This window comes from Strix uralensis, chromosome 3, assembly GCF_047716275.1.
Source record: "Strix uralensis isolate ZFMK-TIS-50842 chromosome 3, bStrUra1, whole genome shotgun sequence".
Classification (NCBI taxonomy): Eukaryota; Metazoa; Chordata; class Aves; order Strigiformes; family Strigidae; genus Strix; species Strix uralensis.
The window spans coordinates 63,869,938-63,886,055 of NC_133974.1; the positions used below are offsets into that span (position 1 = coordinate 63,869,938).

General features: G+C 37.0%; 1 protein-coding gene across 1 annotated transcript in view; it reads left to right on the top strand.

Annotated features, from left to right (window-relative positions):
- The window catches only part of EYA4 (EYA transcriptional coactivator and phosphatase 4), a 156,930-nt gene that overhangs the window by 103,753 nt on the left and 37,059 nt on the right, over positions 1-16,118 (top strand). The window contains exons 4-7 of the mRNA XM_074862547.1: positions 2,382-2,506; positions 3,447-3,515; positions 8,696-8,788; positions 14,428-14,494. Of these exons, the coding sequence (XP_074718648.1) occupies positions 2,382-2,506; positions 3,447-3,515; positions 8,696-8,788; positions 14,428-14,494 (354 nt within the window). The remainder of the gene's footprint in view (positions 1-2,381; positions 2,507-3,446; positions 3,516-8,695; positions 8,789-14,427; positions 14,495-16,118) is intronic.

The window sequence follows — 16,118 nt, forward strand, 5'->3', positions numbered from 1 at the left end:
TGTGGACTAGGATGACATTTGCTATAGAAAACAAATATAAGGCAAATAAAATACTTCTCTGCCCAAAAGGTTTCATACTGGTATGAAGCAATAACTATTCCTTTTACAAAGTTTCATTGTTTGTATTCTTTGCCAAGCAAATGAAAATCAGTGGGTTTAGTTTTCTGATTAAGAAAATCTTACTCAATTAAGAAAAACTAATTCATTTGAGTGTGAAAAGTGCTTAACATGGATACTTCCTAAATACACTAGCTAGGTAAATCAGTGATTTTGCTTATGAAATATTGCTGAAGCATTTGCATCTGTGGCCATGTGTCATGCTAAACAAGAAAAAAAGCACATGCGAACTTTCTAAGCTAGAACTGCCCATTAGGTATCTGTGGGCTGATCATACTTGAACAGGAAATCATGACACTTAAACTGCTAAGTGAACACGTGGAGAGTATTACACTGTATATGCAATGAAACACACATTGTTTATTTTGTGTAGGATTCTCCTGCTCCCTTAAATACATACAAGATGGAAACTCACAGACTTTTTTTAACCTTTAGCTGCTATCCTTGTACAGAAACTACTAAACAAAAACTGAAGTACTAGTAAACCACTTGAGTTCATTTTATTTCATCTAACACTGATCACATTTCCAGTTGACAATAAATATAATGCACTGCTGACAGATGTGTAGAAATGTATATACAATTAGATGAAGAAATCTGGGTCAAGGCAGTTCAAATCTCAGTTTATGCCTTTACATTTCCTTGAATATAGCTATAAAATTCTTACCTGGTGATGCATGGCCTCCTGCAATATCAGTTTTCCCCTGCTCATCCAGACTGCTGCTGGGGAGGCTGCCCTGCCAGCATAGTATCGGTGCATCTCAGGTTTGATTTGAGCATTTACTGGAGTAAATGAGATTCTTTGCTTCATGTGCCTTTGGGTAAGGCCTTGGTGCATTTTCCCAGTTGGAATGTAGTATTTCCTACATTCCCTGGAACATATTCAAGACATGAAAACTCTGAATCTGTGTCTTGGGTTAAATGAATGCAATGAGAGGCAAACTAAAGCATCCAGGAGATCAACAGAATTAGGAGCACAAAATGGGAGACATTTTTGTTCTGTGTTTTTTCTTCCTTTTCCTTATCATGGAGGAAAAATGTAGATTCAGACAACAGACCCATATTTGATGGAAAGATGGTGGGGTTTTGTTTGGTTGTTGTTTTTTAACCCAGCGGAGGATGTGTGGAGCACAGAGGATGATAGGCAATTTAAAAGTGAAACTTGCAATAAATACTTAAGATGCTGAGTGTTGCCTTAACAATTTGCCACTGATTTTCCTGGTCAGAATATGAATATACAGGAGCAGTTATTCTTACTGAACTATCCCAACCATTTGTTTCTTTCCTAGCCATTTTGGTCTTCTACAATGTAATTGGGCTTTTACAGATCTGTAAGACAATCTTTCTGTTGGCCTTTGTAGTATCCATATGGTAGATCGTTCTCCTGTTGCAGATGAGCTGGCAGCTTTGCTTATACATAGCAAAAGTGTTTCTTTGGGGAAAAAAAATCTGTGTAATTAATTTTTAAAGCAAGGAATAGGCAAGCACACACTGCAAATTGGATTGCAATTACTGGTCTAACAAGAAATGCTCCTTGTCTTGCTTTCTCTGCTTTTTCTGAGAAAGGTAGATCCATTGTCACTGAAAGGGAGCCATCCACATTCCTGGTATAACTGTGACACTGAAATCCATTGTGGTCTAAATCGACTTGAAATTTTGCAAGTTTCCTAGAAATTACTCCGAAGAAAAAAAAAAATCAACTGAGCTAGTAAGAATACATGCATTTGTAAGAGTGAAGAGTCTTCCAGATGTACATGAAAGTTCTGTTCATTCACCGTTATGGTCTGTTCCTGTGATTTAGTGTGGATGCAGTGACTGCTGGTGGTTGGAATACAGATAATGGGAGGCAGAAGTTCCTATTCTGACTTTTTGTGTAATGACTGACTTTTCACTTAATTTCTCTGTTTCTTTCTGAGAAATATGTATATACATGCATTTATCCCTCCATCTGTCCATCCATATATATGTACTCGCTCATGCGCATCTTTTACAAGCTTTTTGAGCAGTTGCATAAGCCTGTGTCATTTACTTCATAATATCTAAAGGAAAAGTGAAAAATGCTGGCATTGTTGCTGTTCACATCAAATTATTAGCTATTTTTCTAGGTTTGGTAAATAAAAAGAAGACCTTAAAGGAACCTGTATTGATTTGTTAATCTGGCTGCATTACAAACTCTCAATGCAAAAGAAGTTGTTATAGAAAAAACAGGTTATTGCAGATAATATCACAATGCATTGAAATACTGTCACCTTCTTCTTTAACAGGTCTATGGAAATGCAAGATCTAGCCAGTCCTCATAATCTTGTTGGAAGTAGTGATGCACCGGGTAGTTCCAAACTGGATAAACCTAATCTCAGTACCACATCAGTTACAACGAATGGAACAGGAGGTAAGTGTAAACCCATTTATAAACACAGCAAGAATTATGAAAAAATGGCAGTCATACTAGTGAAAGTCTGCTAATTCCAACACTTTTTCAATTTGCACCAATTGAAGAGGCAAAACTGATCAAAGGTGAAACAAGGAAAATCTTGAAACGATTGATTTGAACAAAATGTTAAAGGTTTGGTTATACCTGTTGGTAACTTGAAATAGATTTCATTTTCTGCATCATACTTCATGGCTGAGTAATAATTTACACTTACACCCTGAGCTACACACATTTAGGTTAATTTAAAATCTGTCAGAAGTGCATCAAAATTACGCTAAAGTAATTTTTTTTTACATGAAGAACATGCTAATTCCATTTCTTGGCAGGTAATGAAAGGTTGTCATAAAGAGTATGGGTACCACATTCAGAGATGGAGCTCTGTTCTCATTAGTGTCCATGGGAGTGACACCATGGATACAAGTCAAGCTAGAGTTTCAGCCCTCTGTTTTGGAGTTTATACATTGCTGTCTATTTTAACAGTTAGCACCAAAAAAAAATTTTAGTTTGTTCTTTCTGGCCACAATGTAAAGCATTTTATTCACTTATCCCTATTTAAAACAAAATCCATCAATGTCAATAAAAAGTGTATGTGCCTGTGAGGGCAACAGAGCTCTGCAGAGAAGGGCTGAAGGTTCATCCTGTTAATATTTTTAAATAAAATCCTTATTCCAGCATAAAGAGAAGGGAACACTTCAAGCATACCATTAAAGAACACTAATAACTAGATGCCTCTAAATTATACTTGCATAAATAAACCAGATAAAATAATACAAAACCCATACAATGCAGTTAAAAGGCTTGGCTCAAAAGTGCAAAAGCACATACTTGCCTTGAAGGATATTCATGTACACTGAGCAGATATTGAGAGAATGAACCGTTATATCATTCCTGTTCTCAGGAGACAACATGACTGTGTTAAATACTGCAGACTGGTTGCTGAGTTGCAGCACTCCCTCTTCTGCAACAAGTATGAAAGACCCTGGTACTGTGCATGTGTGTGGTGGTGTGCTGCTGTGACTGCTGTGTAACTTCTCTCTTGGTTTGCTCTATTCTTTTGTTATGTGGTTTGAATATTTTCATGGGTTTTTCCCCACCCCTTTTATTCCACCCTTTCTCAGAGGCCTTTCCCACAGCCAGGAAACTGGTAGGAAGTTGCAATAAATAGTTATCTTACCATACTTTGAAAGTAATTTGATGAGCAAGGAGAATTTAACGCACTTAAAATTAGCTTAACTGTCTACATGCTCTGAGAGACTGGGAGAGCCTCGTGGTGGTCAGCATTGCTGGGAAGTGGCAGTAGTCAGCATTGCCTGAATACAGACCAGTGGATTTTCCACAGAATGCCCATTTGTTGTTCTTTTATTTTTAGGTACAACATTGCATGATTATGTGAGCACAAATCAAGGTTGCCATTATTGTTACTACTCCTCCTACTACTTTCCTTATTAATTAAAGCTTACGTCTAATGTGCTACTACATGTAACTTGCCACATTACAAACATTTGGCCAAATTTTCCAAGCTGTTGTTTTCATTTATGAGTTTCCTCTCATGTATTATTGTTATGAGTTATAATGATTAATAATAATTATATATGTGACACTGTTGCAGTACGTATGGGATTAAGGTGCTTAAGTTGTTCAGGTTTGGACTAAAGTTGGGAAGATCTCAAAAGCTTTCCTTTTGAAAAACCCCTCAGAATTAGCTTGCCATTTGTAAGCCACATATCCAGAGAGAATTTACCAAAAAAAAAAGTTCAGACTTGAGCACAGAAGATCGTTTGCACTGCAATAACTGATTCCATGTGAATGCTCCTGCTCAGTTACAAGAATTTAAGGAAAACTGAGCTAACTTAGTCTGTCACCTCAGTTAACTGTTCAGCATGTTTGGATAAATGTGGAAGGTAGTAATTTAAGTACCAATTATCAGTAGTGAGGAAATGTAATGTGAAAGTCCTTGTATTACTTGCCTGAAATCTGATTTTCCATAGGCAGTAGAATATTTAGATCTGTGCTTCTAGTTGAGTATATTCCTATATACTCAACACTTAAGGCTTGCTAAAAGAAAGAGGAGAATCATTCCTATGACAAACTGTGTGGTTTATTGTTTTATGTGAGCTTTTAGTCAGACTTGTTTCCTCTAACAGCTATTGCACTTGCTTGTCTTGCTTCATGCATAGTAATAGCGTCTCTTGCCCCTAAAACTCTGTGTTCATTTTCAGTCCTTAATGTAGAGAGGTTCTTTAGGAAAAAAAGAGGTTTGCAGAGTAGTAGTGTTGGTCAGCTAAGTCCTTTCATCAAGTAAAGAACTTACATTGTAGAAGCTGTTGCCTGTTGGAAGCTCTATTCTGAGTTCATCTTAGAATAATTGTTTGGAAGGGATCCCTGGAGGTCAGCTGGACCAATCCCTGCTCAGAGCAGGGCCAACTTTTCTGTTAGATCATGTTGCTCAAGGCAGCATCTAGCTGAGTGTTGAATATCAAGGTGGAGGTGCCACAGCCTCCCTGGGCACCTGTCCCAGGGCCTGACTACTCTCACAGCGGAGAATTTTCTTATATCTGATTGGATTTTTCCCTTGCTGGTGTCTGTTGCCTCCTGTCGTTTCATAGAGCACATTTTGGGAAGAGCATGCCTTTGTTCTTTGGCATCTTCACACCTTCCCATTAGATAGCTGTAGGCAGTAATTAGATGTCCCTCAGCCTTCTCTTCCTAGGACAGAACAAGATCAGCTTCTTCCGTCTGTCCTTGTACATCATATGCCCCAGCCCCTGACAGTCATGGTAGCTTTACTCTGTTGGCATGTTCAGTCTTCACTGTTAATAACACTCAGATGTATTTCCAACTTGAGATTGGTTTTCATATTATTTTTACACTTTGAATGTTTAAAAAAAATTAAAAGCTAATCCACACTTTAAAAACAGAACATAAATATATAGTCTTTAAAGTATTCATCCAAAATGCAGATTCAGACTCTTAGTCTTTGCATTATGTCAAGAGCAATTGCCATAGTAGTATCAGAACCACGCTTTATCTCGCATATGGGAAACAGGGAAGATTCTCTGTTTTTAACTAGTGTCAGCTTTTATTTTGATTTCATCTTGAAATGTTCCTGGGTTTTTGATGTGATGATAGAATATTTTGGGGGTTTTTTAGTTAGTTTTGTGCTTTTCCCCCTCTTGGTTTAATGTCAGGCAACATAAAGAAAGAAAGGTAATAGTCCAAATCTCTAACTACACTGAGGAAAGACCTTGATTAATTCCTTACTGTGATAAAATCTGAATGTAGAACTGTTTAAAATATCAAGCACATATAAAAATACTTTCTACATGTATTTTTCAACAAAACACAGTGCCAATATGAAGTTTTTCCTCAAGTTAAGTACATGAGAGAGTTTATTTTGTTTTAGATCCTTTTCTGCTTGACAGGGAGAGAAAAAGATGGTGACTATTGGTGCTGATGGAAGTGCACTGCAGCTGGCATTAACTAGAGCTAGACACAACTCTAAACATTTCAATTCATTACTGAAGCTTTTGTTAAATAAAACAGGCACATACTGGACTGTCTTTCTGGATGCAATACTGAACATAGGTTTGTAGCTTGGTATGTGGAATACCTTCTTGAATAGAAAGAGATAAAGGTACTAAAAAGTTGGGCTTTTTCATGTAGGTAAATGTCCACACTCTTCAGAGAAAGACATACATCTTATAAAGTAAAATATGACCAAAGATCGTCAAAGGGAAAAATACAGATCTTTCCAACTTAGTATGATTTTTCATTCTCCTACTGAAGTACATGCAGACATCTGTATATAGTAATCAGAAAACAAATTAATTTAGTTACTTTTCATGCTTCAGGCAACAATACCTGTTCTGCATGACTGAGAGGCCTGAGGTTCAGTGGAGGCAATCATTTTGTGGCAAATGACTCATAAGCTTTTTCTTAATGTATATTTTATTGATCTGATGGAAATAAATTCACATCTTTCTCATCTAAATAGAGAAATGGGAATGATTGATTACTCTTATGAGTGACTGTTCATTTTGTATAATTTTTGTCATAACTTTTTTTTAAATGAGAAGATAATAGCCAGCAAAATGACAAGGAGTGAGCAACAGCTTGAAAAAATGTGACTAAAATTCTTCCCTGATGATTTCGTATTGAATTAATATCCTGTTGCAGGGAGAATATATGGGTGTGGCAGTTTTATTAAAGAGAAACAACAATGAAAATGAGTTTACATTTAAAAGCCACACTTTCAAATATTTTTTAATCTTGCACAGTAAATGAAAGGATACAACTATAACTTGTGTAAGAAGGTACTACTTGGTTTGATTAGCACTGGGGCACTGGCAACACTGCAGAGCACTCTCCCTGTCACAGAGACAAATACATCCCGATTTTTCAAATGTTCCCTACCTAGTCTAAACAGACATCCGTTTGAATTCAGCGTAGGTCACTTGTGCAGTTGCAGCATCCCATATGACTTACTGAAGTAAGATCTGTTAAGCAGTGTGACTGGAAATCAGGTGTGATATTGTAGGAGAGGTAATTCATGCAGGGCCCATCACAGGAGGCTCTACTGGGAGCTGTTCAATTCCTGGTAGCTCCTCATTGTGCCCACAGACACAGGGAGGAATAGCAGAATGGTTCTGTAGGTGTTGTTCTGGATATTTTTCCCATGAGAAAACCAAATCCTTTATTTAGCTCATCCACTCCCTTTTCCTCTACAGACTGTAAGAGGGATGGTGAACTCAAGGGTAGCTCAGGCTGTACTTGGACTGAATCGCCCTCTGGAAGTGCCTCTCTTTCTCAACTGAACATAAAGGGAGATTAGTATGCACCTTTTATATGCCTTAATTAGGTGACCTGAATCTGAGCCACAGTTTGTAAATACATTGCCAGCTCAGAACATGAAATTACTCACCCTCCCCTTACTATTGCCAGTGAAGTCAAATGTGGATGCAGTGATGTTGACAGACAAGAGCTTTGGTCAGCTTAGCTGATGTCACTCAGAAGCGTCATGTAACTAGCTGGCAGAAAATGCCTTTGCTTGGTATATGTTATGGGGGCGCTCTGACAGCCCTGCTGTCACAGCAAAGGCTTCTCCGCAAATCCCAGGCTGTGTCCTTGGAATTTTGATACCTGGCGTACAACCACAGTAGTGGTTCCTGCAGGTCCTCATTGCCACTTCACTCGGCACCCTGGGGCACCGACCCGTCCTGTGGTATCTGTAAGCAAGTTGCTGATATGTATGTGATAAATGCTGACTCACACCCCTAACTGACCTTCGCAAAGCAATTGTGATAATAAGTTGAGGGTTTCCACATTTGCCAGTCAAACATCTAATAACAATTACAGTGTATTCTGTACTGCTGTTTCTTATCACATCAATTAGAAGGGTGGTTCCCAGACTCCATTACAAAAGGCCGTGCCAGATGGTCTGTTCAGGCAACATATTAAACTGTAAAATCTAGATTGCCTTTGTGGTGCTTTCAGTTATAGTTTGGATGGTAAGAGTGCATGATGATCCATATGAAATAATTTGAGTTCAGAGTGGACCCAAATGTTTGATAACCTCTGAGTTACAAGCTGACTTGTCGTGGCTGTCATTTGTGTCCTACTCTAGTTCTTTTGCCTTTTTTTCTTTTAAACTTCTCTCTTCATTTATGGAAAATTGCTTGCTGGTGACCTAGCTCTAAAAGCCCCCCACAGACTCTGTAAAAGGGGAAAGGCAGAATGCTGGCACTGTGAAAGTAATTTGCTTCTATATGAGCATGTAACCTTATTATTATTGTTTCACTTGTCAGGCAAAACTATTTTTGTTACGTGTTACATCCCTTGACAGCTAATGTTTCCTTCCTCTCTGCTACTCTGAGGGAATTGTTAGAATCAATTAGATTTAGGTTGAAATCTCCCCAGAAGATATTCCAGTTGCCAATAGATAGATGAATGCACGGATAAAAAGTTATGTAGATGCATGACCATTCCAGACAAAGCAAGTGTAGATTGTCTCAATACAGTGGTAGAGCAAAGATTGAAGCTCTTGCACTGCATGCTTGTTTTAGCTGGACTACCACTAGTGAGACTGGCATGAGGACTCCAGTATAAATTTAGAAGTAAAAACTCATGTCTACTTATTCTTCTATGTAGTGTCTCTTCTTGCAGTCAAAACAGAACCCATGAACAGCAGTGAAACAACAGCAACAACTGGAGATGGATCGCTTGACACTTTTACTGGGTCAGGTAAAGCCATAATAAGATAATGTATTGTTAGATGCACATTAATATAGCATTTAATAACCTTCACTAATGAATATTTCACTGCATGGAAGCAATCTTTAAAAATCTACAATAAAGTAACATTTTAATACATAATAATAATAGCTTTTTAATTTTTGTAAATTAAAATCTACACTTTTCATGAGCTATGATCTTAAAGAAGCTTTAATGATGCCTAAGACAATTACTGTATGCAAAAATCTTATAGTAATAATGTTATTATTGTACTGTAGATTTTTCTCAGTGTTAGTCTTGCACAATCTTAGGAAGAAAAAAATTTATTGCATTTGTAACAGCCATTCTAATTTGTATAATTTAAAATCTTAAGGGTTATATTTCAGTGCTAAGCTTTTTATTCCTATGAGCAGTGTGTTAAACGCTGACCAGATTCTCATAAGCTACTTTCTTTTAATGAAAAAAAGTATATTTTACTTTAGATAATCATAAGTTTGAGTTACTTCTTCCTAAAAAATTCAAACAATAACTTTTAAGTAGATTCCTATAAACTATTAAAAGATGATTAACTGTGGAAAAGTACAGGTAATCTGGCTTCTAATCATTAAAATGAATCCTGATAATAATATTAACAAGGAGAGGGGGGAGAATAAATTTTGCATCTGAAAATACCAGTTCAGTGATGGCCTGACTGAAATGTCATTGAGATGTAAAGTAAGCATATACTATTTCTGACTAGAAAAAATAAAAACATTGTCCTCATTATGATTATACTGAAAGGAATACCATCAACTTAAAGCCTAGGGAGTTCCATAAAAAAATGAATAGCCTTGGCTAAAAAATAGCTTTTCTTTTTCACTCTGTTGTTACTCTATCCTTTTATTAGTAATGATTATAGATTATAAAATGTCCAACCATATATATGATTTTGTCATTGTTGGTGAAATTTTATCAGCTTCTGCCATGGATTTAAGACATCTGAGTTGGATTCCATGTGTAAAACATGGCTAAGGCAACATTTGCCTGAAGGGGTGCCAGAAATTGTAGCCTCTAGTTCGGGTTTAGATAGCTAAGTAACAGCTTGATTTCCCCAGGTGCCACTCACCGGTTAGCTTCCACTGACTTCAAAAGAAGTGTTGAGATCTCTACACTTCGAAGATTTAGAAACAATCAGTGCCTCCAAAAAAAGGCAGGAATTTGAGCCTTACACAATGATTTCTGTCTGTTAGCCACCTGCGTACTCAAAAGAAATATGAACCTGAGTCTCAGTTTAGGCCACAAACTCAAATATTAAATGAGCATGGTCATTCACAGTGGGAAACTAATAGTCTGGCTGACTGGGTGATGTGCAGTCTTCATCATCAGAGCAAGACACAGAGCTGCCTTGATAAAGCACTGAGCCTTTTGTAAAGAGTAAATCTGTTACTTCCACACTCGCCTTTTACTGGTACTTGCAAATAGGACAATTTGGATGTCTCAGTTATGTGGAAGAAGTGCTAAAGAACAATAAAAATTCACTAAAAAAGTATTTCTCTGACTTTTCAAGCTAACTGGTTATTTGGGAAGTTTAATGGGTTGCCAAAGACAATAAATACTGAGTAGTAGAAAAGATGTCATTTCAGACAAACCAGCTGCAATTGAAAACAATGCATAATGAAGCCAAACACTGAACAGTTTGGTTTTTGCTAATAATTAGTTACATACATGTGTTATTCCCAACTATGACAAACTGATAATGCTAGTACTTTCCTGCAGCTTTCAGAGCACCTGTGAGCTCATTTTGTGAGGATACCTAGATATACAGGCCACTAGCAGGGGTATCACCTGCTCTGTCTTATACAAGCATAGATCAGAAGGACTGAAACATCCTTTGTGAGTAGGGAAGGATTTAGGTATGTTATTAAATATTTTATGAAATGAGACATGAGTGAAAAGGGAGCTTCTGGTGCTGAGACACCTTTGAGAATCTGCCATGCAGAAATCCTCTCCTTCAAATATTCTACCCATTAAAATTGATTTCCATGCTCCAAGGGCAATCAAAACCCATGACATGTCCTGGAGTTGACCAGAAGGCTGAATAAACCCTGTGGGGTGTAAAGTAGCCAGCTCTGTCCCTAATGACCAGCTGTAACACAGAAGGTGATGGTCAAACAGACTGTGCGAGGTATAGGGCAGGAGAGACAGATTAGGCTTCACAGGTAACTGTGATAAACCCCAATTTTTGGTTGAAAAGTTGAAAAGTAAAGCACATAGGTCTCTTGAATTTAGAGTGACAGTTGCCACAGTGGCCTTGCCCCACCCATTGGGCAAGATCCTGCTCAGGGCTGCCGCTCATGTGTTGCATCTCACGCTCAGGGCTCCAGTTCCTCTGTCCTGCAGAGCTGCCCCTGGGAGAAACTGTACCTTTTAGCAAAGGATTAGCCAGGTGGAGAGTCACGTTGCACACCCCTCCTCCTCCTCCTTTTTCTTCAAAGAGTGACAGTTGGTAATTAATATCGGTATACTCAATTTGAAGCTTTGTGGTCCTGCAGCAGACTCCCATTGGGGTGGGTATTCACAGGATGTGGAGAGCTGAACAGCCTTGAACTGAGCATTTTCATACTCTGCGAATTTGCTGCAGCTGCTGTACTGTCAGTGCATACATTCTTATGTTTATATTGCTTACAATACTGGATTAATTTGAGAACTGTTTATCATTTTAATGGAGCGGAGAGAGAGACATTTGAAGTTCTCACCATCCTTTTAATTAGTATTTATTACACATAAAAAGGATATAGAAAACAATTTTTGAAGGCTACAAAGGCAAAGTTAGGAAACACCACTGCTGTATAACCTACGTTTGGTCCCCTTATGTGTAGACATTGTGATTTGTTATTTAAGTGAGATCCTTTTAACCTAACCTCTTTGCACAAAATTTTCCAGATGCGTAATGAAAAAATACAAAATTCCAGTCTGTGTTAATATACTGAACCCAACATATGCTGTCAGAACAGTTTATGGTCGTTTAAATTCTCCACAGCCACCTTGGCCAATTGAGCTAACAGGGTAACTGGTAGGAGGTGGCTGTCAGCTTCTTGTCCCCTCTGTGTATCAACATTACTGGAATGTGTCCTCAGTGCCATAGTGAGACTTTAGAAATCAAGGGTCTTATACCTGCCCTGAAGAGCATTCTTCTGGTAAATTCTAGTAGTGAAGTCTTAGAAATATTTGAATTTTTCAGAGAAGAAACAGTTTTGATTTTTTTTTTTAACACAAGCAATGTCAAACACTGTTTATCTCCATTCATATAAATGGCTATATAAAGTAGCGCCTTTATAAAAACAATAACAACCTGCCTCTACCATCTCCTCCATTGCCAACAGTCCTGAGAAGTAGGGTTGGGAGACTATCCAGCAGTGAAAGTTGTTTAAATTTGATAACCCTTAGAATTACCAATCTGATCTATGAGATACAGGCATAGTCCACAGGCTCTACTCAGTCATAATGTTGTCTTGTGGTAGGTCTTACACCCTGTGTTTCTCAAACATCTCACAGTCTAAAATGTAGTGCACAAATTGATGAGACAAGCTACCAAAGAAAGAGTGAAAGGAACAGACTTTGTAGTTTGAAAGGTACACAATTTACTTTGGGGGCACTTGCCTCTTTTTCTCTCTCTTCCCTACAACTGGTAGTATCATGAGGGAAATTAAAAAAGGAAATTTAAAACAAGATACATTCCAAAAGTATTTTATTTTCTTGTCTGAAATTATAAAATAAGGTATATGCAGAAAGAATTAAAAAGCAGGCAGGACAGTTTTTGCTGAAAAACATTGGTGATTTAAATGAACAGTAATTAATTTTTTGTAGTTTACATCAGATGTGCTGTAATGGTAAATGTGCTTTAACCAAACTGATTAATCAAGTGACGTGTCATCCACCAAATGATCAGACAAAAAGTGGAGCAGTATGGGCAAAAAAGATCTGATAAGCTGATAACGGATCATGAAATATCCTTGACCTGAGAATCACTAAGGTCACTCTGTTAGCTATTGCTTGTCTTTAGAAAGGTTGTAGGAATACAACAGGGAAGACTAATGACTCTTCAAGCCTTAAATAACTAAGAGCATCCTTTAGAGTTCTATGGACTGATTATGTGGATATATACAGTTATAGGTTCATCTAACTCTAGGAATAGCTGTATGCACACTTAATAGATCACTCCGTGGGTTGAACTTAAACCACAGAAAGGCATTCTCAAAAAAAAAAAAAAAAGAATATCCACACAAAATTAAATTCAGCAGATTTCCATCACAGACAAACCCTTAATATCTTTTCAAACAGCAACTCTTTTGTGAAATCTGGTGGCATGTGTTCCAAAAATTATTATCCAATTCGTCTTTATTTTCAAGTTATACTCAACTGCACATTTAAAAAGGAAGCTAATTGTTTTTCTTCTACTGTATTTTCCTTTTAAGTCCTACGTGTTCTAAATGCATTTAAACTAGCTTTAAAAATATGAAGTTCTGCATATGTTCAAAGCAATAGATCTCAAAGACGTTAATTAGCCTTGGATGTAGAAATATATCATGTTTCATAAAATAGTTAGAAAGCTAAACCTATTTGTCACTTACATAATTCTGAAAGTTCATTTCTACTACCACTACAAACAACTCAAGAAGAGGGTACACTTTGAAGTACAACTATGATTGATTAGACTAAAGAAATTCCAGTGCTTCATTGTGTACTACTTTAATCTTTTGAAAAGTGAATGAACAGCAGATGGCCTAATAAAGACACTCTGTATGTTTGCCCAGTATGGATTTGCTCTGAAGGGATTGGTTCAACACTTCAGAGTACATATATTTGGAATACATCTGTCTTCATCAAGACAGATGGCTAAAGGAAAAAGAAACTTCCAAACACTTGGAATTAATCCAGTGTGAGCACCGCTTCTGAATGAAATTTTAATGGGATATGACTATTGTTCTGTTAGGTTTCTTGGAAGAATGCATCTGTCAATTGTATAGACATACACAATTTTGATGGCTACCGGATAGGACTGCTTATGCTTACTTTTTAAATAAAAATATTATTAGTGGATATGTTCTAATTGGCCTGTTGATAAGGAATGGTATTCATTTTCTAGTAGTCAATCTGGTATCTTCCATCACCTAACCTGGCTAAAATTAATGATCACCCATATAAAATGTATTTTTCCTATCCAGTATTAAAATTAAACTTGTTAATGTGAGACTTTAAAAGTATGTGTGTGTTATTTCAATCCCATGCAATCCCATATGTTAAATCACAAGGTTCTTTTTAATTACCAATTTTAATACAACTTACAAATTTGAAAGATCTGTGGTGTGTGGGTCATGGATGATGTATGAAATATATGCCTCTGCAATATACTCAGAAACATGTCAGTCAAGCTGAAAAAGCATGACACACCCATACCAACCAAAGAGTTCAGTATGATGATGAATGATTTGGGACTTTTTTTAATTTTTGTATTAAGATGTTGCAGTTCAGGTGACATCTATGTTGTTGAAAAGCTGTCCATTTCAATAAGCTTCTCTGCTAATATTGCTGCATTAGTATTCAGACTGTTTGACTGTATTGGTCTCATGATGTTTCTAACTGCTGTCCTCTTGTTTTCTGTTTTTCAGTAATAACAAGTAGTGGCTACAGCCCAAGATCAGCGCATCAGTACTCTCCACAGATATATCCCTCCAAGTTAGTGTCTGCACCTTTTCTAGTCTTTTATAGGGAATTGACCTTGGCTGTAGGCAGTTCTGTGGTTTGTTGCAAACAAGTGTTCATCAGCAGAAGAAACAGGGAGAAAGCAAAATACTTAAGCCTCAGTACTGACTCCATTATAGCTCTTTCTCTGACTTTTTTTTCCTTACGTGGCTGCAGAGTAAGATCCTGCTCTGCGCAATATTGCTGCACAAGATATATCCTTGAATATCTGCACACAGAAAGAAAAAATCGGACTATTACATTCTCAGACATCAGCATCTTAAAAGTGCTGACAATGTATACAGACATATTTTGAAGAAGACAGTTTATATTTAGAAATCACAATTGGGTGTGCAAGATGCGTACTGAGGGGTAACCCTGTCACAGACACTCCCAGTGCCAGCATTGCCAAATGCTTCCAAACATTCCACAGTCATGAACCACCTTTTCCTCCTCCTTCTCCAATATCATAAGATTTAAAAATCAAATAAATTGGATTAGAATTTAATCTCTTTTTTTTATTATTTCTAAGCCAATGGGCGTTGTTAGGAATAAAAAATTTCTTTCATTTATTTTTTGAGGAAAACAGACTCTTGGGCAATCACATGAATCCAGGAGTGGGAACTTCAGGAAAAAGCACTGAAGGTGTTATATGAAACTGCTGCAGTTGGCAGTCTATTGGTCCCACAACCAGTGCTGTGCACAAGGGTGCTTGATTTCAATATGCCATCTATTTGTTTCCATATATTTGATACAGCTACCTGTGTGACTCTGATACAGAGAAAACATTGAAACTGTAGCTGATTAGGCTTTTTCAAGTTTCTTTGACAAATTTGCATTCATATCATGGTAGCTAGTATTTACTGATACAGAAAGTAGGTGCCTGAACTACAAACAGCCCTCATTCCACCTAAAACAGGTTTTGGCAAAATATATCAGATACTTTTGGCCAAATATATTGCAAGGTTTAATGTAAATTTTAATCTACTGTTATAATTTATTGGCATCTAAATTAATGAGTAATCCTTTTCTGATAACTGCTGCCAACTGTACTGAACTAATTAGAAAGAAAAAATTTAAAAAATTAGAATCTGAAATTTAGTCGTGGCTTTTAATGGCCAAGTTTCAGTTAGCGTAATTCTACAGTGTTTATTCAGCTCTTGGTCCATAAAGTCTTATTTGACTTACAAAACAATCCAAGACAAATGTTTCTCTGTATGCTTTTGCAACTCTGGAGAGCAAAAATTTTAAACTTGATTTTATTCAATCTCTCTATAAAACCCCAGTATTCATAAATAAAAGACCATTTTTATTTCCATTCTATTTCCCTAGCCCATATTTTCCAAACGTTTAAAGCCTGTCTGGTTACCAAAATATTGCCGTCAGTATTTTTCATGCTGCTCTCAATGGGCACGATCCATCTCCCATTTAAGCCAGAGGCTAGATGTCTGTTGAAGCAGAACCGTACACAGAGGACACAATGTAGTAGCTTTAATGTTCACCTCTGTATTTCCTTTATTCTTCTAGTCCAATTTTCCCTCCACTGGATTAAAAAAGCATAGGGGCTTTTCTGATTCAAGCATGCTGATCTTGGCTGAAAGGTGTCAAGTCCATATAA